Genomic DNA, 23,497 nt, shown 5'->3' with positions numbered 1-23,497 from the left:
ACATTGAGAATAAAATCAACCCTTAGTCCATAGGATTATTCTGAGAAGTCAGTTAAATGACACAGCAGCGCTGGGCGCAGTGGCTCATGCTTGTAATCCCAGCACTTTGGGAGGCCGAGGCGGGCGAATCACGAGGTCAGGAGATCGAGACCATGGTGAAACCCCGTCTCTACCAAAAAATACAAAAAAATTAGCCGGGCGTGGTGGCGGGCACCTGTAGTCCCAGCTACTCGGAGAGGCTGAGGCAGGAGAATGGCGTGAACCCGGGAGGCGGAGCTTGCAGTGAGCCGAGACTGCGCCACTGCACTCCAGCCTGGGCGACAGAGCGAGACTCCATCTCAAAAAAAAAAAAAAAAATGACACAGCAGCTATAAAGCACCTAAAGAGGCCAGGCACAGAATAACTGGTATGGTACCTATTGGTATGGTACCTATTCCATGCCTGGCCTCTTTAGGTGCTTTACAGCCGCTGTGTCATTAACCCATCTGATAATCTGGTAAGGTAACTTTAATAAAATATCGAGAACTCGATAACTCCCTGCATTTCCCTTCTACCTTTCGTACCAACAAGGCAAGAACCACATTTCACTCTCGGCTGTCATATCCATCTTTGCCTCAGTTACTGACATCATTATCTTCTCTCCCTAAACTTTCACTGCAACGTACTTCAATTCTTTTTGGAAATATATAAGATACCAGTGGTTCCCTGTATCTTCCTATAAAAATAAGGATACCACCCATTGCACTTAGTTTTGAGAACAAATTTAAGATTATACAGGTTGAACTACTGTAAAATTATAATGTGCTATTAAGTGCAAAATGGTAAAATGCTGTGGCTTCTTAAAAATTCAGACCATCTGTACTTCAAAAACCATCATCAGCTAAGTAATAAATATTTTATATATCACAGCAGATCGTTTTCTTCCTTTCTTCTACTGTTAAAATCAACTTTTAGAGGGGCTGAACATTTTACAGAATTAGCCAGAAATGACCTCTCTTCACCTTATGCTTTAACCAGATGCCAAGCTCAAGTAAGAGCTAAGTAATAATTAAGGATCACATCTTGTTAAACTTCTGTCATGCACAGATAGCATGTCTGAAAATAATCACATTTTAAAAAATAAATCTAAAAATATTATTCTGAAAAGTATAACTTCTAACACCTGATAATAGTTTTAAAACCATACGCTGTCCCTCCTAAAGTCCTATCTAAAGGAAACAACTGTCTCAGAAGTTCCAAAACGTTGATATATTAAAGAGTAATGAGTTATTTGTAACAATATGTCAGAATTTTAAACTGCGAAATAAATGAAAAATGATGACTAAGAATATTCTAAGAGGTATATTATAACACCTGGGTTTTAAAACATTCTTGAGGGTCATTTCAATGCCCAACCCCAAATTCTAAAAACATTATTATAATATCATTTCACACATAAAAATACAAGATTTCACACATATCTATGATTATAAATAAGATTTCAGCTAATTAAGAACATATAAAAATGTCCATACCATATCACGGTGCTCCAAGTTAACCCCACATTTCAGTAGTTCCTCTACGATGTGCACATGCCCTTCTTTCGATGCGGATATAAGTGCTGTCCAATTATCCTTGAACGTATATTTTAAAAGTTATCATTTTCAAACCAAAAATAACACCTCAAAGTAAGGAAAACTAAATTTGAACTTACATACCAAATGATCATACCAAGCTGACATGCTGTGACCCATGCTAACTAAACGACTCTGAAGTCACACTGAAGCTCTCTTAAGATTCTATCTGTCCACCTGCATCACTAAGAATGGGGTAAACATGGTTTTACAACTGCTTGTTCAGTCTTCTCACTGAACTTCTAATCATATACTGTGCTTTTTAAAAATGCGAAAAGATGATCATCAAAACCTCAAAGCTAATCCTCATGGCTAGCCACCATTACTATAATATAAATTGGAATTAAAGAGACCGTAATCAGATTTAAAAGCACATTCACAGGCTACCAGACTACAGAGATCTCACATGATGTGTTTAGAAACCATGTGATAAAGAACTATTCTCTTTTATTTTTTAATTCCTAACTGTAATAGAATTCAAATGATCATTCAATTAAGAAACAAAACAGATGTAGCTGTGTGACCCTCAAAAGCAATTCCAAAAATACAGGGAGAATCAGAGGAAATGTAACCTTGTGGAATGTTGATTTACCCCTCAGAATTGTTATCAGAAGGGACCATATATTCCTGGCCATTATCACATGCAATGATATTTATAATCAGTTACCATTATGGGGAGTTACTTAACATGACTCATATGTGGATATCTTCTAGGTGGACATTTAACTATATGTATACATGCTCTCTATTCAGCCAGTCTCATCCATATAAAAAAAACCAAAGAGCTGAGATCCTTCATTGAAAGTAAAAATTTCTCTCCTGTATTACTCCTTTTAAAAAAAACTGATATAGCCCAGTAGGCAAAGTTGAAATATATGTAAAAGTTTTAATTATTACTTTTGAATCACTTCTGAAAAACAAAAAAATTGCTAAGAAAAGAGTAAGTAAATGATGAGTAAATTATTTTAATATATACCAAATCTTCCAGATTGCAGTTAGCTCCATTCTTAATTAATTCCTTCACTATTTCCAGATTGCCTTGTTCGGCAGCTATCATCAGTGGAGTCTGGCCACACTAGAGAATATAAAAGACACAGGGAACTTATCAAGATACTGTACTTTTACTAAAACATCACAGTTAAATATACCACACATTTTCATGAATGTATGTTAAGCATTGTTTAGTTGTGTTTACTATATTTGATTTAGAAACAGCTTTGAACTTTAAGTTTCAGTTTACTAATAACTTAAAAGTCAAAGAAAAAATAAAACATAGTTTTTCTTCCCACAGTATTAATAATCTGTTTTTGGCACTGCAAATTCATTTAAAGTAAGTAAATATGAATAATACTAGGATTTGGAATGCAATTACTGAAATATACATAAAATTTCAGAATACTTATGGTAGCCAAATTCTCTAACAATACAGGTAGAATATGATCTAGAATGTGTTTTTTATTATATATATATGTTTTGTCTGAGATAGGACCAGAAGTAGTAAAATAATAAATAAAAACAACCAGGTGCTATGTATAATACACATATGTAGTTTTTAAAGCCTTCTCTTAGAAACTTAGTTCATTAAACTAAATAAAGCTCCTACTGCTGAAATCAAGTGTCCCAGCCTTCGTGTTAAGAATGAGTCACAGGAGTACAGAGACGATGCTCCCTCAGCCCTGGAGACAAGGGCAGGGCTCAGGCAGCTGGGTGCCTGGACAAATCACCCCTAACAGCAAGCCTCATCTACTGCAAGTGCAGTACAAAAGTTATCATTTTCTGTAAGTGCCATGACAGGAAACAGATCGGCAAGTACCAGGTTAGGCTGGGCGCGGTGGCTCAAGCCTGTAATCCCAGCACTTTGGGGGGCCAAGGTGGACGGATCACATGAGGTCAGGAGTTTGAGACCAGCCTGACGAACCTGGTGAAACCCCGTCTCTACTAAAAATACAAAAAATTAGCCAGACGTGGTAGCACACGCCTGTAATCCCAGCTACTTGGGAGGCTGAGACATGAGAATTGCTGGAACATAGGAGGCAAAGGTTGCAGTGAGCTGAGATCGCACCACTGCACTCCAGCCTGGGTGACAGAGCAAGACTTGTCTCAAAAAAAAATTAAAATTAAAATTTCTCAAAAAAGGAAGTACCAGGTTAAGGAGTGATGATACTAAAGGTACTAAGACACATTAAGGCATGTGAGAAAAATGTACACCAAAAATTAAGTTTAATTATGCAAACACTTAAACACCTACTTACTACATGTATATTAGTATGGGGAGAAATATCTACGATTCTTTTAAATGCCCACCTGAAATTATTCCTCTGCTTAAAACCCTCCAATGTTTTCCCATAGTTCTTTTGGATAAGAACCAACATCCTCACCCAAGCTGACACAAACCCTGAGTGACACACAGCAGGGCATGCCTGGCTCTCAACCCAGTCTGTGCCACCCCCAGCCTCAACGTGCCCTCCTGCTCATTCCCACCTCCTTACTGATCCCCTATAATTTACTTTTCCTATACTAATCCTTGTTTGTAACCACATTTTTATTGTGTGATTAACAACTGATTATTGTCTGTCTCCCCTAAAGGTCGGGAAACATGTCTGTTTTGCTTATGGGTTTAAAACTATATACCCAGTGTGAGGGACAGTGACTGCCACACAGGTACCCAAATATTTGCTGAGTAAACGAGTGAGCAAAGTCTCAAAGAATTTAAAAATCCATTAGGCACAACATCCAAATAAGCAAATAGTTATAATGATTAGCAAAATACAACAGATGCTATTATAAGAATAATACAAGTAAGGATTTAAACACAAACACTGGTTTACAGTTCAAATATCGGTCACATTAAATACAGACATTCCTATGTAAGTAAGGATGGCTGCTAAATTATATGTGGTAGCCACATGTCATCCAACCAGGGTCATTAGGGAATGACGTATTACACATAAATAGATTTTCTGGGTGAAACAATTTATCTTCTCAACATTAAAGCTGATTATATCTTTTATGATAATCATCATTCTAAAAAGCTATGCACGTACTGCTACTTGTTAAACAGATTACGTTAAACGTTATGTTTATAATTCTGAGTCATAACTACCAACATCAATTACTATGGCATGCATGCCTCTGTCAGCTCTAGGTTCTTTGGTATACATTCTATAGAACTGTTCTCCCTTCTAATCTACTGCGATAAAAAGTCAGGTATCAAAGTCATTGGTAGAATATATAAATTAAAGCAACAAACTCTAAATCCACAGTCCTGAGAATACATCAATTTTACATCACAGTTTTCAAAATTATAATTCTAAAGACTCAGGGAAGTCTTCTGTTTACTCTCTGGGTCACAGTTACATTTCAGATGTTCACATAGATAAGTGTTTCTAGATAATGAGAGAAAAACATAATATAATTGTTTTAAGAATATAAATGTTATAAATATATAACATAATATAAATGTTATAAATATATAACATAATATAAATGTTATAAACACATATAACACAAGTAGGAAAGACGGTATAAATTTGATAGCCTAGAAACATGCCAAATGAAAGACTTGAATTGTCATTATTTTCTCTTGCAGAAACTATTAGCTGCCTACCCAGTATCTAGAAAGACACGGCTTGTTGGGGGTGGCAATTAGCTCAGCTGAAAAAAAAAACACCCAGTGTTCAGCCTCACTTGCAGCTGGAAATAATCCCCCAACGGTGCCCTGGCTAGCTCTCCCAGGAAAGCTCTGTACTAATTCAGCTGGTCTGTGCCTTTTCCTTCTTGTTGCCCGATACTGAGACACAGTGCTGGAGCTTTTGCTGCATGACTGATGTGATGCAATAGGCACACAGTGAGGACTGGCCAGAAAGAAAGGAGCCTGGGTTCTTGAGGATATCCTGAAGCCATCATATCAGCCTTGAAATGGCTCATCTAGCTTGTCATAATGTGAGAAAAACAAAACCTTAACTTGTCTCAATCACTGTTTTGAGAGCTGTTCCATGCAGTACAAAGCAATTCTTAACTGATGCACCTTTTGTAGCTACACTATCCAAAAAGATAATGACTTTCAGGAAAGGCTGCCAGAAAGTTTTACAGGATCCCCAAAAATAGAACGACTGTTATTTTAAAAGTTGGGCCTGAAAACAAAGCCTATCTTTGGATTCTCCTAGTTCTTGCTTAATCAGTCCAGTAACTACAGTTGTAGGGATAGAGTAACTTACGTCATGAAAACTTTCATTTTCTACTTGAAAATGAATCAATAAAGATCCTTTCCATACCTGACTCCACACATCCCAGCAAATTCCATGCCTATCTCCTTCCAGAAAACACAGGATTACATAATCCACATAATCCCTGCTCTACTACTCATAGTGACCTCAAGCCAAAACACACCAAAAACGAAACAGAACACTATGCACCTACTGAAATAGTGGACTTTATCTCAGCTTCCCAGAAGACTACAATGCAAAAACAGCTACTATTCAAGCATCTTTTTGCTCTTCCCAATTTCTAGGTTCCCATTTCTACTTATTTAAGTGTATGAGACCTAAATAACCACTGTTTTTTTTTTTAAAGCAGTCCTTCTGGAGGGTTTCTACTTCTTCCAATAACTATAGTGAAACTAAAACATGTTGAAATCCTCCTTTGAAATTTCCTTTAAAGCCTATTTACAGGCTAGGCACAGTGACTCTCATGCCTGTAATCCCAGCACTTTGGGAGGTTGAGGCAGGTGGATCACTTGAGCCCAGGAGTTGTAGAATGGCCTGAGCAACATTGTGAAACTTCATCTCTACAAAAAAAAAAATTTTTTTAATGAGCCAGGCGTGGTAGCACACGCCTGTAGACCCAGCTACTCAGGTGGCTGAGATGGGAGGACTGCTTAAGGCCAGCAGGTCAAGGCTGCAGTGAGCTGGATCATGCCACTACACTCCAGCCTGGGCAACAGAGCAAGGCCCTGTTTCAAAAAAAATAAAAATAAAATAAAGTTTACTCGTAAACATATAGCAAAATCCATTTTTTAAAGTCTCAGTTCATTTTCTTAAACGGGAGAAAAATGACCAGCCTCAACATTATTCCCTTATACCAGGGAGCGTTGAGAGTGACTGTTTGTTCCTTTCAAAAATAAAACAAAAATAAAAACTCTTCGCTACTCTACAAAGGACAAAGATTTGTTGCCATCACTGAGAATATTCATAGGCCAAAGATTTATCTAGCTTATAAATAAAGCAATAAAAGGAAACTAGAATTCACTGTTTATGGCCAATTATGTGCTAATAAGCACAGTATCAGGCAATTTTACCCCTTTTTAAATTTGTTTATTTTATATTTTTTAGAGATAAGGTCTCAGTCTGCCGCCCAGGCTGCAGTGTAATGGTGCAGTCATAGCTCACTGCAGCCTTGAACTCCTGGGGTCAAGCAATCCTCCCACCTCAGCCTCCCAAGTAGCTAGGTCTAAAAGGTGCCACATCTGGCTAATATTTTTTAGAAGTAGGGTCTCACTACAGTGCCCAGGCTGGTCTCAAACTCCTAGGCTCAAGAGATTCAGCCTCTCAAAGTGCTGGGATTACAGGCGTGAGCTACCGCATACAGCCTACCCACATTATTTTAATTGATCTAATACTTAAGAATCTTTCTCAAAACTGATAACCAAACACATTAACATGAAGTTACATAAATATTTTTTAAAACAAGAAAAAAGAGGAAAAAAATATAACTTTTTGTAATTCTATAAAAATTACATTTTATCAGAAGTTGTAAAAGCAAAATGCTAAAAAAGAAAATACCAACTTTTACACTGACCCGTAACTGAAAAAGCCTAGGTGGTTTCAAATTATCACTTTAAAACTCCAATTTAAATTGAAACAATATTAAACCTGATATGTTGATTAATATCCATTAAATGCTTATCTCGCATGATGCTAAATTAAGCTCTATGCCACTGCGCTTTACTCCTTATAGCAACAAGATTAATTTTACGCTTAATGATGTGCTATTTTTTCCTTCCAAGTGAAGCTGTTTTCTTAACATTCCCTAGACAAGTGTCTCTAAAGTAAAATTTAATGTTTTCAAACTATCATATGGTTATTCCAAATATGCTAACATATGCTAACAAAATGACTACTTCTGTAATCATTTTATAACAACCTCCAATTATAAATGTTATATCTTATCTATGTATAACAATTTTTGACTATTCATAACCATAGAAGTGGGTAATGATGTTAACTAATGAAAATATATTTTGTTCAATACAGAAACATTGAAAATATAGGCATTATCATTAAATAAACTTTATTCTGAAGACTCAAAAAAAAAAAAAAAGACATAGAGCTTAATCAGATTATAATTTGTTTAAAGTCAAATAGCACAAAGTTCAAATATGGACTCTACCAAATAATATCTTGGATAGGAAACTGAGGAGTTCAGTCACTTACCCATAAATAAATATAAATAACAGTATTATTCTTTATACAGCTGCTATGCAAGTTAAATGAGCTAAGATATAGAAAATATATAACAGAATATTTGCATAAGTATTCAATAAAAACATTAGCTATTATTCAATAGCTAATGAAAATGAATGAAAACATTCAATAAAAACATTAGCTATTATTGTAATAACAACATTTTTATATCAACATTTCCTTAATGACTGAGTTAACATTAAATGAAATTAGGTACCACAGGTCAGAAAAAGTAATAATAAAGTAATTACTAAGTCAATTCAGCAGCTTTAAAAACATTTATATGTCAGGCATGATGGATGCCTCATGCCTGTAATCCCAGGACTTTGGGAGGTCGAGGCGGGCAGAGAGATTGAGTCCAGGAGTTGGAGACCAGCCTGGGCAACATGGCAAAACCCCATCTCGACTAAAATACAAAAAATTAGCCAGGTATGGTGGTGCACACCTGTGTCCCAGCTACTCGGGGGGCTGAAGCAGGAGGATCACTTCAGCCTGGGAGGTCAAGGATGCAGTGATCCCTGATTCTGCCACTACACTCCAGCCTGGGCAATGGAGTGAGACCCTGTCTAAAAACAAAAAACAAAAGCAAAAACATGTATAATATCTACACACCCATGTTTATAGCAGCATTATTCACAATAGCCAAGGGATGGAAGCAACCCAAATTTCTAGCCACAGATGAATAGATCAAGAAAACGTGCTACGTACATACAATGAAATATTATTCAGCCTTAAAAAGGAAGGAAACCCTGTTACGTGCTATAACGTGGATGAACCTTGAGGATATTATGCTAACTGAAATAAGCCAGTCACAAAAAGACAAACAGTATATAAGTCCAATTACACAAGGTGTCTAAATAGTCATATTCATACAAATAGAAAGTAAAATGGTCACTGCCAGGGTTTAGGGAGAGGGGGAAAGGGAGAGCTGCTGTTTAATAGACAGAATTTTGATTTTGCAAGATAAAAAAGTTCTGGTAGACCACACGCAGTGGTCACGCCTGTAATCGCAGCACTTTAGGAGGCTGAGGTGGGCGAATCACTTGAGGTCAGGAGTTCGAGACCAGCCTGACCAACATGGTGAAACCCCATCTCTACTAAAAATATAAAAAATTAGCCGGGTGTGGTGGCACACGACTGTAGTCCAAGTTACTCAGGAGGCTGAGGCACGAGAATCGCTTGAACGCAGTGGGCAGAGGTTGCAGTGAGCTGAGATCACACCACTTCACACCAACCTGGGTGACAGAGTGAGACTCCGTCTCAAAAAAAAAAGAAAAAAAAAGAAAAAGTTCTGGAATCTATTGCCCAACAATGGAGAAATACTTAATACTCCTAAACTGTATCCTTAAAAATGGTTAAGATGGTAAAGACAGTAAATTTTATGTTATGTGTTTATCACAGTAAGAAAATTTATAAATAAAACTTTTTATATGTCTACACAAGATATATACGTAAGCAAATATATACAAACACATAAGTATATATACATACACATACACATATAGTGTAAAATAAAAAACCACTCCTTATTCATCTTATCTACTGGCAAGAAATATTATACTCTTGAAAACACATACAGTTCTAAGAGACAGGGTTGTTTTCCTTAAGTTTTGTAAAACAAACACATACCCTGATACTTACAATATTTATAAAAAACTGTATTAGCACCTAAAATGTCCTGTCAAATAATAATAGCTTGACTTGCCGGACGCGGTGGCTCACGACTGTAATCCCAGCACTCTGGGAGGCATCATGAGGTCAGGAGACCATCCTGGCTAACATGGTGAAACCCCATCTCTACTAAAAATACAAAAAAAAAAAATTAGCCAGGTGTGGTGGCAGGCGCCTGTAGTCCCAACTACTTGGGAGGCTGAGGCAGGAGAATGGCATGAACCCGGGAGGGAGGGCTTGCAGGGAGCCAAGATCCCGCCACTGTACTCCAACCTGGGCGACAGAGCGAGACTCCATCTCAAAATAAAATAAAATAAAATAAAATAAAATAAAATAAAATAAAATAAAATAAAATAATAGTTTGGCTTTTCATAATGAACTAAGATCCACATTTTTTAACTCATAACATTGAGGAGAAATATCTCATCTGAGTTAATGTTTATTAGTGTGTTACTAAATATGATACATAACCTATTTAACTCTCTAATAAAGATGTAGAGTTTTTATAATCCCAAAGTGTGTGGGACAAACAATGGAGGAAGATAGTTGGGGCTCATTAAAGAAAGTATTTCAGGCCAGGCGGGGTGGCTCACGATTATAATCCCAGCACTTTGGGAGGCCGAGGCGGGCAGATCATCTGAGGTTGGGAGTTCGAGACCAGCCTGGCCAACATGGAGAAACCCCGTCTCTACTAAAACTACAAAATTAGCCGAGCATGGTGGCACATGCCTATAATCCCAGCTACTAGGGAGGCTAAGGCAGGAGAATCACTTGAACCTGGGAGGCGGAGGTTGCGGTGAGCCGAGATTGTGCCATTGCACTCCAGCCTGGGCAACAAGAGTGAAACTCCATCTCAAAAAAAAAAAAAAAAGAAAGAAAGTATTTCAACAATCCCTGATTTTGTCTGGTTAATCAAGATCAGGTCCAGATGATCTCTAAAGTTTCATAGAAGTACTTGATTTCAGTAACCAAGCTTCCTGAATATTACTTATTCCATCAGGGGAAAAAAATCAATAAATCTAAATTCAACAGTCAATCATTTATATAAGTTAAAATGTACTCCAAAAACATGGAATTTGAAGTACTTTTAACTATAAGACATTATATCATAAGTACAGTGCAATATTACTAAGGGTTAGAACTACCTATTTCTTACACACTTCTATCCTATACATAGTAGGTAGTCAACAAATATTTGTGAAAGAATGTAATTTTGCAAACTTGGTCTTACCTCATTTCTCTCATCTACATCTTTGCATTTTTCAAGAAGAGCTTTCAGAGCAGGAATGTTTTCTTCCTCTACATAATTTATTACGCTCTGTGATATCAAAACTGACATTTTCACAGAAAGCTGCAGTTAACTTTATTTGAATACCTGTTAAATTAGACAAAATACACATAATTTATAATTAGAAAAAAATTAAGTTACTATTAAATACAATATCCTTCTTAACATTAACCTCATGCAAGGACACCTCCAGTGGCAGAAGTGAAGACACGACTTCCCACGGCTTCCATAGCTCAGGTGTCAAAAAGCTGCCATGATGTCTCTTAGGTTCACACTCACCTCCATCTTAACTTATCCAAACACCAAACTCCAGATCCATCCCCAAACCCTCCTCATCACCACTCCAAAATGCTTCCCTGCTCCTCCTGCTGTCACCATCCCAGTAAATGGCAGCTCCAGGTCCATTCTTCCAAGGCCAAAAGTGTTGGAATTGTTCATGACTTACCTCTTCCTCTTACACCCTACACTCAATCTATTAGCAAATCCTTTTGGCTCTACCTGTAAAATACATTTCACATCTGACTACTACTCACCACTTCCATCACTGCCACCCTGGACAAGCCACCATGACTCACCTGCATCACTGTCATTGCTTCCTAACTGGCCTCCCTGCCTCCACTTTACCTGGAAGAGTGAATTTTAAATGGTCTCACTGCAAATAAATAATTAAGTATGTGAGGTGATGAATATGTTAATTAGCCTGATTTGATCATTCCACAATGGATACATGTATCAAAACATCACATTGTACCCCATAAATATATATAATTTGTCAATTAAAATTACTTTTTTTAAAACTTTAACATATATCAGAATCACCTGAAAAGCTTTTAAAGCAGGTTCCTGGGCCCCTCCGTCAGAGATTCTGACTCAGCAGGTCTGAGTGGGGCCCCTTACTCTGCATCTTTATCCAGCTCCCTGTGACGCTGACACCACTGGAGGAACCACAATGTGGGTAGTACTAAGTCAGAGCATGGCCTCTTTTATTCGAAGCCCTCTAAGGGCTTCTCAGGGTGCTGAAAGTAAAATCAAATGTTTTTACCTTGGCCAGGATGACTCTAAGTTGCAAGCTTCTCACCTGTGTTACACCTGTGACTGTAGCTCCTACCACTCCCTCTCACCCTCCTGGCTGCCTGGCCATGCTGAGCACTGTCCCACCTCACCAGGCCTCTGTGCTACTTTTCTGTCTGCCTAAAATTCTCTTCCACAGGACATGCACATGGCTCACCCCCTGACCTCCATCAGGTCACCTGGTTAGGAAGTCTCACCAGATGTGGGATGTCAGGGTACCGACCCCACACAGGCTTCACTGTCGCCCTGCACTCTCAACCCTTTGTCCTGCTTTCACTGCTCTCCGTAGCACTTGCCACCATCCAAAAAATGACATATTGTTTGCTTATTGTCTGTCTACCATAACTACACTTCAAGTTCCAAAAGAGTAGAAATTTTATTATATTCAATTGGACATCCAAATGCAAATAAATAAACAAACCTCAATCCATACTTTGTAGCACATACAGGTGCTAACTCAAAATTGACCTAAATATAATGTCTGAAAGTACAAAACTTCTAGAAGAAAATATAGATGACCTTAGTGACCTTAGATTAAGAAAGATTTGATATAACACTAAAAGCATGGTGCATAAAAAAAGAAAACTGATCAACCAGAGTTCGTCAAAATTGAAAACTTTCGCTGTTATGAAATTATTTGGGACTGGTGAATCCTCTTTTCCTTCTTTTTCCTCCATCCTTAAACAGGATTGTCTATAACTGATATCCCATGCCCGTTCCCCAACTCTATGTTGGGGCAGGTAACTTGATTCTTGTGTTTCCCAGGTGGAAAGGAATCATGCCTCCGGATGGACTACACCCAGAGCCCCTCATACCTGATTTAGATGATGAGATTTAAATGAGACTGTGGACTTTGGGTTGATGCTGAAATGAACTGAGACTTTTGGGGAGACCTTGGGATGGAGAGAATATGTTTTGACACAGGAAGGAAATCTATCTCTGGGGGCCAGAGGGCAGAAACTATCGCACTATATGATTCTACTTATATAGCATTCTGGAAAAGGAAAACTGCAGGGGCAGAAAACAGATCGGAGCTGCCAGGGTCTAAGGCAGGGGAATGAGATGGCTACAAAAGAGTACAAGAGAATTTGGCGAGTTAATGGCTGTTCTATATCTTGACTGTGGTGGCAGATACACAATAATTCATTTGTCAAAATTCAGAACTGTCCACTGAAAAGGGTGAATGTTATTATATGTAAATTATAAATCAGTATACCTTACTTTTAAGGAGTATACATTCAGAGCAACTTGAATTTATACTCTTGGGTTGAAAAAATATTATTTTAAAAAATGATGTTATTTGATCCCATAGTTTCACTTCTAGGAATTATTCTAAAAACATGAGAAACATGAACAAAATTTTAAGATTTTAAGTAAAACAATTTTATCCATAAGAACAAAAATCTTAGAAATGGATATTATACAAATTATAAAAATTCACAAAATAGGATAATATACAGTCATCAAAATGTCTCAAAAAATGTGTTACAGAAAAATGCTCATGATAGAAGAAGTGAGGTAAAAGATTAAGAGCTATATATACAGCATCTCAGCTATTTTAAATATATACATTTTTAAATACTGGAAATAAAAAAAGAACAAATGGTGATGGGCATTAGTGTAATTTTTATTTTCTTTAAAACCTTTATCTCCTCCATATCTGGAATGTGATGCTTCTATCATTAGAAAGCAGTGAGGGTTTGTATTAGTAGTCATCACCAACACCCACCTTCATTTATTCCCACTCCTTCTAGGTTCAAGCCTAAGGCCTCAGTAAGGCTTGCAGGATCTGGCTCTCCCTCTATACCAGGCCCAGCTCACCCCACAGCCCAGCCAAGCAGAAGAACTCAAATTCACCACACTCCCCCAGTGCTGCTCCACACTCCCGCCTATGCTCAATGTGCTCCTTCCATGTAGAACACCATTCTCATCTCTACTCTACCAAGGTATCCATCTCCCTCTGAGTCACACAGCTACCATTTTTCATCCAGTTTACCCCCTAAAGTGTTAGATTACCCAACCCCACACTCAATGCCTTAGTTTGGGCCTTCACCATCTATACTAATCAAGACCCCTAAGGTTGCAAGAGACTAACTTAAACTAGCTTAAGCAAAACAGAAAAATGTATTTGAAGGATACTGGTTTATTTCCCATAACCACACTACAGGAAGAGTGGGTGCCACTGGACCCCAAATGCCAGGATGATTCTCTTTCTCTACTGGCTTAATCTACTTTCATTCTAGACCAACTACTTCTACACAAAGGCAAATATGGCTTCCCACAGCCATCCAGCCTCAAATCAGATCGTTTATTTATTTATTTTTTGAGACAAGGTCTCACTCTATCACTCAGCCTGGAGTGCAGTAGCACGATCATGGCTCACTGCAGCCTTGACCTCTAGGGCTCAAGCGATCCTCCCACCTTGGCCTCCTGAGTAGTTGGGACTACAGGTGCACACCACCATGCCCAGCTAATTTTTCTATTTTTTGTAGAAATGAGGTTTCACCACGTTGCCCAGGCTGGTCTCAAACTCCTGGGCTCAAGTGATGCGCCTGCCTCTGCCTCCCAAAGTGTTGGGATTACAGGCGTGAGCCACCGCACCTGGCCTAAATCAGTCTCTAACACCAGAGAAAGCAGGCTATTCTTTGTTCCCAGATCCAACAGTCCCAGAAAAGGGCTGTGACTGCCCAGGCTGGATCTGTTGCACACCCAGAACCAAGCAACTAGAGACACAAAGTTGGGAGGGGGTAACAAGGTCACACCGTATTGGCACTGTTTCCAGAAAAGAGTAAACAGTTGTGATCTAGGCATCAATCCTAAAAACATCTACTACACCATCTCTCACCCAGATCAATGTGACAGGCTAGCAACTTTTGCCTCCTCTCTCCAGTCCTGCCCCCTGCAATCCATTTGCCACACTGAAGCAAGAGTGACCTACAATACATTTCTCCTAAAACCATGATTGGGAGGACAGATGACAGCTTTACTACTTACAAGTTATTCAAGGAACTTACGCCTTCTAAGGCTTTTAAAGCCATTGTAAAGATGCAAATACGCAATTCCTGAGGAAAGCTTTGCTCTCCACTGAGCAGAGCGAAAACTCAGTAAGTTCAATTCTTGATTATGATGAGGGCATGCAGATCCTTCACAATCTGGCCCCATCTTACCATTCCAGCCTCATCTCTTTCTTCCCTCCTCAGCCCCATCCCTCCCACCCTCTACACAGTCACATCTACACTTCCAGCTCTAGCCAGACTGATCTACTTGCAGCTCCTTCACTGCCCCACACTTTGTTCTTTCCAGACCTTTGCACTTAATGCCCCCTCTGCTTAAAAAGTCCATTTTCGACGTATATACGCCTGGACAGCTCCTACCCATCCTTAAGAACATGGCTCTAACAGATCTTCTGGAAGCCTTCATTGACTGGCTGCTTACCCCAAGCTGGGCCAGGCCCTGGGCTCCTCCACACCTGTGTATACATCTAGCTGTAGACTGCTCACATCACACTCAACTCTCCTCTCCATTTTACTTACTCTCTCCACGTCTCCCTTAGACTAGAAGTTCTTGCAGCAGGATCTGCTTTATATCTAGCACAATGCCTACACAACAGGAGGTGAAAGAGAAAAGCAGCCCCTGACTGTCGGGAACTGACCTGGCACACACAGCCAGACTTGGTGTTCTAACATAAATGCAACAATTTCAAAGAATGCCAACATCAAACAAGGTCACTCTGTCACCAGGATATGAAGACAAAAATAAGACTACTCTGGAATCATATCTGAACACAGACAAAAACATGAACATCACCCAAACCACAAAATGCCCAAACATCTTCCCTTCCTGGCTAATATGAAGGATTGCTGCTTCTTTATCAATTACAGCTTTAGCCTTACTCCATACCTCTTGCCTTTTCGTTAAGATTTTAAATATTCAATTGCAGAATTCCCACTCCTCCTTATTCCTGAAGCACCCAAGACTGAGCAAAGCTTTGCTTCCTTGAACTCTTCTCCAAATCACCTAACATCGTCTCGAATCTTCTAAGTCCTTTCTAACAACCTCTTACAGAGACCCCCAACGTTCCCTAGGACAGGCATTCTCCTTCATTGCAGGGAGTTAATAAGACCAACTTTGTTCAACTAGAGGTATGGTCCTGGCAGTCTTTGACTAGAGGGCACTGACAGTGTTTAATAAATTTCACTGAATAATTGATTATTAAATGTCATAAGATGTTTGTAAGCACATATGTAAGTACCTAGAAATTACAAAATAAAATTAGAACATTAAATCCACATCTGTTGATACACACAATAGTAAAACCAATGACACATTGTCATGTTAAAGAGTATGTGTGTAGTATAAGTCTATTTGATAAAATAAATAAGGCCCCCATATATGTACCTATCCAGTGTGTACACATGAACAAAAAGAAAAGTGTGGAAGGACACACACCTGGCTGTAAAATTCATTATCTTACCATGTAGGACTAAAAGGAGATGATTAGCTTTGCCTTTACGCGTCTCTGTGCTATACTGTTTTACTTGATATAGTAAGTCTACGTTCATTTTCATAAGGAAAAAAAATGTTTCATCACAGGAGGAAAACTGCAGCTTCTCATCTTTCACATTTCAGTTTCAATGTTCACTTCCAAAGGCCCTTTCGGCTTAAAACGAAGCTGTCTAGTGGTCAAAAGTATGGACCCTAGAGCCAGACTGCCTTGGTTTGACTCCTGATTTTACTACTGACCATTACATCATCTCAGGCTAGTTTCTTTTTTTTCTTTAATTTTTTAACTAATACATAATAATTGTACGTATTTATGGGGTATGTGTAATATTTGGATTACATGCATAGGATGTGTGATGATCAAATCAGAGTATTTAGGATATCCATCACCTCAAACATTTATCATTTCTTGGTACTGGGAACATCTCAAATCTTATCTTCTAGCTACTTTAAAATATACAATAAAAAATAAAATATACAATAAACTGTTAAGTATAGTACCATGCTGCTGAACACTAGAGCTTACTCCTTCTACCTAACTATATGTCTGTACTTATTAACCAACCTCTCTTTATCACTCCCTGTCCCCTAGGCTAGTTTCTTCACCTCATTGTCTGAGTTTCCTCATCTTCAAAAAACTGCACAATTACATGCAATGGGATTAAAATAACACCTAACCCATATGAAGCCAATAAATATTAGCTGTTTTACATAATAACAGAATATGATCATTTCTTAACCACCCTTTCTTGGTAGATTCTCATAACCTGGATTGTTCTCTATTATGGAATCTTTTTTATTCCTTCATAACACTTTACTAAACTTGTAATTTACATATTTACGTTTTTTAAATTTTTTTTTTTTTTTTTTTTTTTTTTGAGACGGAGTCTCGCTCTGTCGCCCAGGCTGGAGTGCAGTGGCGCAATCTCGGCTCACTGCAAGCTCCGCCTCCCGGGCTCACGCCATTCCCCTGCCTCAGCCTCTCCAAGTAGCTGGGACTACAGGCGCCCGCCACCACGCCCGGCTAATTTTTTGTATTTTTAGTAGAGACGGGGTTTCATCGTGGTCTCGATCTCCTGACCTCGTGATCCGCCCACCTCGGCCTCCCAAAGTGCTGGGATTACAAGCGTGAGCCACCGCGCCCGGCCTTACATTTTTTAAATTTGTTTTTTTTGTTTTTTTTTTTTTTTAGCTACACCTGCTGGAATGGGACATATTTACCTGATTAATAGCTGTCTCTCCCACTAGGATATAAGCTTTTAAAAGGAACGAATTATTTTCTTTTGTTCTATACCAAATACCCAACACTTAGCTTAATAGCTGGCCCATACAAGACACTATATTTCTTGAATAAATGGACATCAGTTGAATCTAATGTCCACAGCATTTTCTGTCTAATGGGAATATAATGCTATACATTCTTTTGCACAATTAGCAAAAAAATTAATGTCTTGCCACCCGTTTTGAAAATGGCAGATGTAGCCAACAGCAATGTCAGAACAAAAAATTTATGTTGTAGTAAGCTCATTTTTAGAACTTGCCAATTTAATAGGCAAAATCTCTAAATGTATTCAAAATGCTTTCACCAAAAGGCCAATCGGTTAATAGACGCACCCTATAACTTTTCTCCGGTTACAGACACAGTGCATGAAAGCAACAATAGTGGCCATGCTGCCCAATGCTTACTTATTTCTTATCCTCCAGATATGACACAGTAAGTTCCTGAATGTGGCCCCTCCCATGGTTCTATCTCCAGCCCTTCTTCTCCTCCTCCCACTTAGGTCTCCAGCAACAATCACCCCTATGCAGTCCCCCCAGAGCCTACCCTGGTGCTGATATTCCTGGGCCTGGGTGGCAGCGCTTGCCCCCTCCACACAGAGGCCTAAGTGGTCCTCCTGAATCATGTCTTCTTACAACCATTCTGTGCTCAAAACACCCCAACGGTTGTCCTCTCACTCAAAATCCCAGATCCCTACCAGGGCCGACCAGACCCTGCTTGATCTATTCCACCCCTTCTCCACCTCCCTAAGCTCAACTCTTGCTGCTCCTTCTCCTTGACTCTGCTCAGGCCACAGTGACTTTCTGTACATACGTCACCTGATCAGAGCTTCTCTGACCACCGTGTATAAATGGTGTATAACATTTATATGTGTATAAAACAGCCCTCTCCCCCTCTACTATATCCTCCTTCCACAGCCCTATTTTAAAGGTCTTCTTTATAACACCTAGCATCACTCCACATACCACATATTTTGTTTTTGGTCTGCTTCCCCTAGCCAAACAAATGTAGCTCAATGAAAATAAAGACTATCTCTGTTTTGTTCACTGCTGAATCTCCAGCACTTGAGAGAAGTGCCTGGTACACCACAGAACCCAGTACCAGTAGAATGAATGGACATGCCCAAGCTGATCCAACTACCTGGAATGCCTGACCCAACTTTTAACATTCTTAACAAGCCAAAATGAGAGGTGACAGTGTGCTGGCAGTCCTCACAGCCCTCGTTCACTCTCGGCGCCTCCTCTGCCTGGGCTCCCACTTTGGCGGCATTTGAGGAGCCCTTCAGCCCACAGCTGCACTGTGGGAGCCCCTTTCTGGGCTGGCCAAGGCCAGAGCTGGCTCCCTCAGCTTGCAGGCAGGTGTGGAGGGAGAGGCATGAGTGGGAACCTGGGCTGCGCATGGCGCTTGTGGGCCAGCTGGAGTTCCCGGTGGGTGTGGGCTTGGCGGGCCCTGCACTCGGAGCAGCCGGCCGGCCCTGCCGGTCCCGGACAATGAGGGGCTTAGCACCCGGGCCAGCAGCTGCGGAGGATGTACTGGGTCCCCCAGCAGTGCCAGCCTACCGGCGCTGTGCTCGATTTCTCACCAGGCCTCAGCTGCCTTCCCGCGGGGCAGGGCTCTGGACCTGCAGCCTGCCATACCTGAGCCTCCCACCCCCTCCATGGGCTCCTGTGCAGCCCGAGCCTCCCTGACGAGCGCCACCCCCTGCTCCACGGTGCCCAGTCCCATCGAACACCCAAGGGCTGAGAAGTGCGAGCGCACGGCACGAGACTGGCAGGCAGCTCCACCTGCAGCCCTGGTGCGGGATCCACTGGGTGAAGCCAGCTGGGCTCCTGAGTCTGGTGGAGACGTGGAGAACCTTTATGTCTAGATCAGGGATTGTAAATACACCAATCAGCACCCTGTGTCTAGCTCAGGGTCTGTGAATGCACCAAACGACACTCTGTATCTAGCTGCTCTGGTGGGGCCTTGGAGAACCTTTGTGTCGATACTCTGTATCTAACTGATCTGATGGGGACGTGGAGAACCTTTATGTCTAGCTCAGGGATTGTAAATGCACCAATCAGTGCCCTGTCAAAACAGACCACTCGGCTCTACCAATCAGCAGGACGTGGGTGGGGCCAGATAAGAGAATAAAAGCAGGCTGCCCAAGCCAGAGTGGCAACCCGCTCGGGTCCCCTTCCACACTGTGGAAGCTTTGTTCTTTCGCTCTTTGCAATAAATCTTGCTACTGCTCACTCTTTGGGTCCACACTGCTTTTATGAGCTGTAACACTCACCGCGAAGGTCTGCAGCTTCACTCCTGAGCCAGCAAGACCATGAACCCACCAGAAGGAAGAAACTCCGAACACATCCGAACATCAGAAGGAACAAACTCCAGACGTGCCACCTTAAGAGCTAAAACACTCACCGAGAGGGTCCGCGGCTTCATTCTTGAAGTCAGTGAGACCAAGAACCCACCAATTCTGGACATAAAAACATACCCTTCAAAACCCCACTTGCGGGTCACCTTTAAACTAACTTATGTATGTGTGTGTATGTATGTATGTATGTATGTATGTATTTATTTTTATTGAGACAGGGTCTGGCTCTATTGCCCAGGATGGAGTGCAGTGGCACATTCATAGCTCACTGCAGACTCAAACTCCTGGACTCAAGTGATCCTCCTGCCTCACCCCGAGTAGCTGGGACTACAGGTGCATGCCAACACACCCAGATAATTGTTTACATTTTTAATTTTTGTAGAGACAGGTCTTGCTATATTGCCGAGGCTGCTCTTGAACTCCTAGCCTGAAGTGATCCTCCTGCCTTAGCCTCCCAAAGCACTGAGATTACAGGTGTGAGCCTGCATGCCCAACCTTGAACTAATTTATTAAGGGCTGTCTCTCTCCTTCATTCTTCTATCCCCAGAACCTATTACAGATCTAGAACAGGTAGAAACTTAATAGATAACCGTCAAATTGAATAACTGCATAGGTATGCTAAAGATACCTCTTCTGAGGGACTTTGCCCACCCACAGTCCCTGCTACCCTCAACAGCCATGTTCTCTAGCATCAGCCACACCCAGGGATGGGCATATGATCTGTGGCATGAAACTGTTGAAAAAGATAAGCTGGGCCGATAAGACTTCTCTCTCTAGAACTGGGAATTAGAAACCAGAGACTGGGCCAGTCAATATGGGTCACACATAAAATGATACAGTTCTGAGACAGCCAATCAGCAAAGAGAGAACACAACAGATATGAACAGAAAAGAGACTCCTCCTAAGTAAGAGAACAAATGTGGCCCCTAAGAGGAGGTCAGAGCTGCAGTGAGCCAAGATCATACCACCTGCACTCCAGCCTGGGCAACACAGCCAGACCCTGTCTCAAAAAAAAAAGTTGCCCCAGGGAGATGTAGAAAATGGAGCTACCTGGGATCCTGACTTCTTTCTGACTCTCATTCAATCCTATTATCTCCTTTCCTTGAAGTAAAAGATTTAAGTTTCTGTTGTCTTCTAAACAGCCCTGACAAATACAGTAGCACATAAAATGGAGAAACTGACCATTCTTGAGCAAAAGCAGGAAGAAGGGGATGGCACATTCATACATGATCCTATAAAAATTAATCTGGCAGTGTATGTGACCCAGACTGGAAAAACACAAAGAATCAGGGCCTTAGATACCAGTCGAGGAACCACCAAACAGACAGTACACAGGAGAGGCAGTGGGAATAGAGAAGAAATGAGAGATATTAACTTGAAAAATATAAAATCCCCAATATTTGAACTTTCTGACCTACCAAAATATCCAGAAGAGATATTCTGGATATAAAGATAAAACTATGTGACTGGATGGAAAAGAAAAGAACAGGTGAAAGATGATCAGATGCCCAGCATAGGTGACTGAAGAATGGAGCTGCCTTTAACAAAAAAAAAAAAAAAAAAAAAAAAAGGAGAAAGAGACTTAGAGACTTTTATCTACTTAGTTAGGCCTCCTCCTCCCTCCCTCCCACCACCCCAGCTGGGTGAATGGGGCTATGGGGTGCTTTGGCCAGGCTGAATTTGAAGTGTCCCAAAAGAGCTAGGTCGGAGAAACCCACCCAATACTTGGAAAAAGATATCGTTCATACTGTGTGTGAATGATCTGGAAATTATTCACATAAAAGGTGTAGAACAAGGATTCTCAAACTTGTGTGCATCAAAATTATTTGGGAAGCTTGTCAAATACACATATCCCTTGAGCTCCTCGCTGGGAGAATCCCATTCCCTAGATCTGGGGTGGTGCCCAGAAACTGACATTTTAACAAGCACCCCAAAATGATTCTGATGAAAGTAGTCCATGCTAGTAAAGCTAGAAGAGAACAAAGAACACACCTGGCCATGGCATTTCCCAACCTGGGCTCTGCATTCAATACCCCACGGTGGTTTAAAAAGGTGTAGATGTCTGGTCCTCAGTGTTGTCAAAATGTGGACAGGAACGAACGTGAAGGGGTGATTCCCGAGCCACACCTCAGGCCGAAGGAATGGGAATCTCTAAAACGCTAAAAAATCTACATTTTTAACAAGCGCCCATAGGGAGCAGAGATGGCTGCATAAATAGTTATTCATAAACAAATTCTTCATCGGTTTAAACCTGTCAACTTAAAAGAATAAAAATTCCAACATTACAAAGTGATGAAGAAATTATTTCCCTATAAATAAATCTTGGAGGCGTGGAAAGCAATGGCTTGCACTATTTTGCCAGGCGTTTAAAAGCCTGCACAGGACAATGGAGCAATGGAGCCCACGATAAAAGCAAGGGAGAAAACAACACCTCCCGACCCATGGAAGCCTAGAAGAGGAACCTAGAACGATTAGCGGTACCAGCTAAGGGGGCTCTCAAGGTGGTGGATGTGCCAGAGGCTGCTTGGCAAAAGAAAAAAAAAAAACGGTTTTACCAACACCTTTCACCCCAGCCCACCCGAGGGGCCCCTGAGGAGACAGACGACCTGAGACTCCAAGGTCGGAGACCTTCCCAGCGCTCTAGGAAACCCAGACTCGCCCCGAAAGCCGGGGCCCGAGCGTCCGGGGCCCGCGCCAGGCCCTCCCCGGGAGCCCCGGCCCGAGCTCGCCCCTCCCGCGCACTCCCCGGCTGTCCCACCTCCCCGCCCGGCTCCCCGAGCCCTGCCTCGCCCCCGTCTCCTCCCCAATGCCGCGGCAAAGCCCCGCGGACCGGCCTCCACACTGACCGTCTCCCAACCTGGTCCTCAGCTCCGGCGGAACGGGCCCGCTCGGCAGCAGGCGATGTCAGAGGACGGGAAAGCAAGAGACGGCGACTGCAAGCGCGTCGCCCTCACCACACCCGGCGGCCATATTCTTCCCTCTCCGTGAACTGACAGATCACGTGCCCTGTGTAGGGCCGGGGCTCCGGGTTGCCACGCCCCCTGGGCGTGGAGGGGAGGGGCGTAGAGGGGAGTGGCGTAGAGCAGGCGGGGCTGGAGGGGCCGCGGGGCGGGGACACCTGGGACAAGCGCCCCAGGCAATGTTTTTCATTGTGAATGTCACTCTTATTACAGTTAATTTATTATACCTATTTGCCATTATAATCAAGCTTATTTAGAGAAGTAAACATCAATTATAACTTCAGAAGACACT

At 41.1% G+C, this 23,497-nt stretch overlaps 1 protein-coding gene across 22 annotated transcripts in view; it reads right to left on the bottom strand.

The window, feature by feature from the left end:
- The window catches only part of KIDINS220 (kinase D interacting substrate 220), a 119,540-nt gene extending 96,301 nt beyond the window's left edge, over window positions 1-23,239 (bottom strand). For 6 of the 22 annotated variants that reach the window (XM_055254507.2, XM_055254506.2, XM_063623977.1 and 3 more), the window contains exons 1-4: window positions 23,092-23,224; window positions 10,977-11,120; window positions 2,590-2,688; window positions 1,515-1,613 (exon numbers count right to left, since the gene is read on the bottom strand). In XM_055254507.2, coding sequence (XP_055110482.2) covers window positions 1,515-1,613; window positions 2,590-2,688; window positions 10,977-11,084 — 306 coding nt within the window. In that variant the 5' untranslated portion in view covers window positions 11,085-11,120; window positions 23,092-23,224. Of the gene's footprint in view, window positions 1-1,514; window positions 1,614-2,589; window positions 2,689-10,976; window positions 11,121-23,091 lie in introns of all 22 variants that reach the window. The other 16 variants (XM_055254498.2, XM_055254501.2, XM_055254504.2 and 13 more) reach the window with 6 other exon arrangements.
- Between the last annotated feature and the right edge of the window lie 258 nt (window positions 23,240-23,497).

Source organism: Symphalangus syndactylus, chromosome 18 (genome assembly GCF_028878055.3).
Source record: "Symphalangus syndactylus isolate Jambi chromosome 18, NHGRI_mSymSyn1-v2.1_pri, whole genome shotgun sequence".
Lineage (NCBI taxonomy): Eukaryota > Metazoa > Chordata > Mammalia > Primates > Hylobatidae > Symphalangus > Symphalangus syndactylus.
The sequence above is the reverse complement of the archived record's forward strand: the minus strand, read 5'-3'. Positions and strand labels throughout refer to the sequence as shown.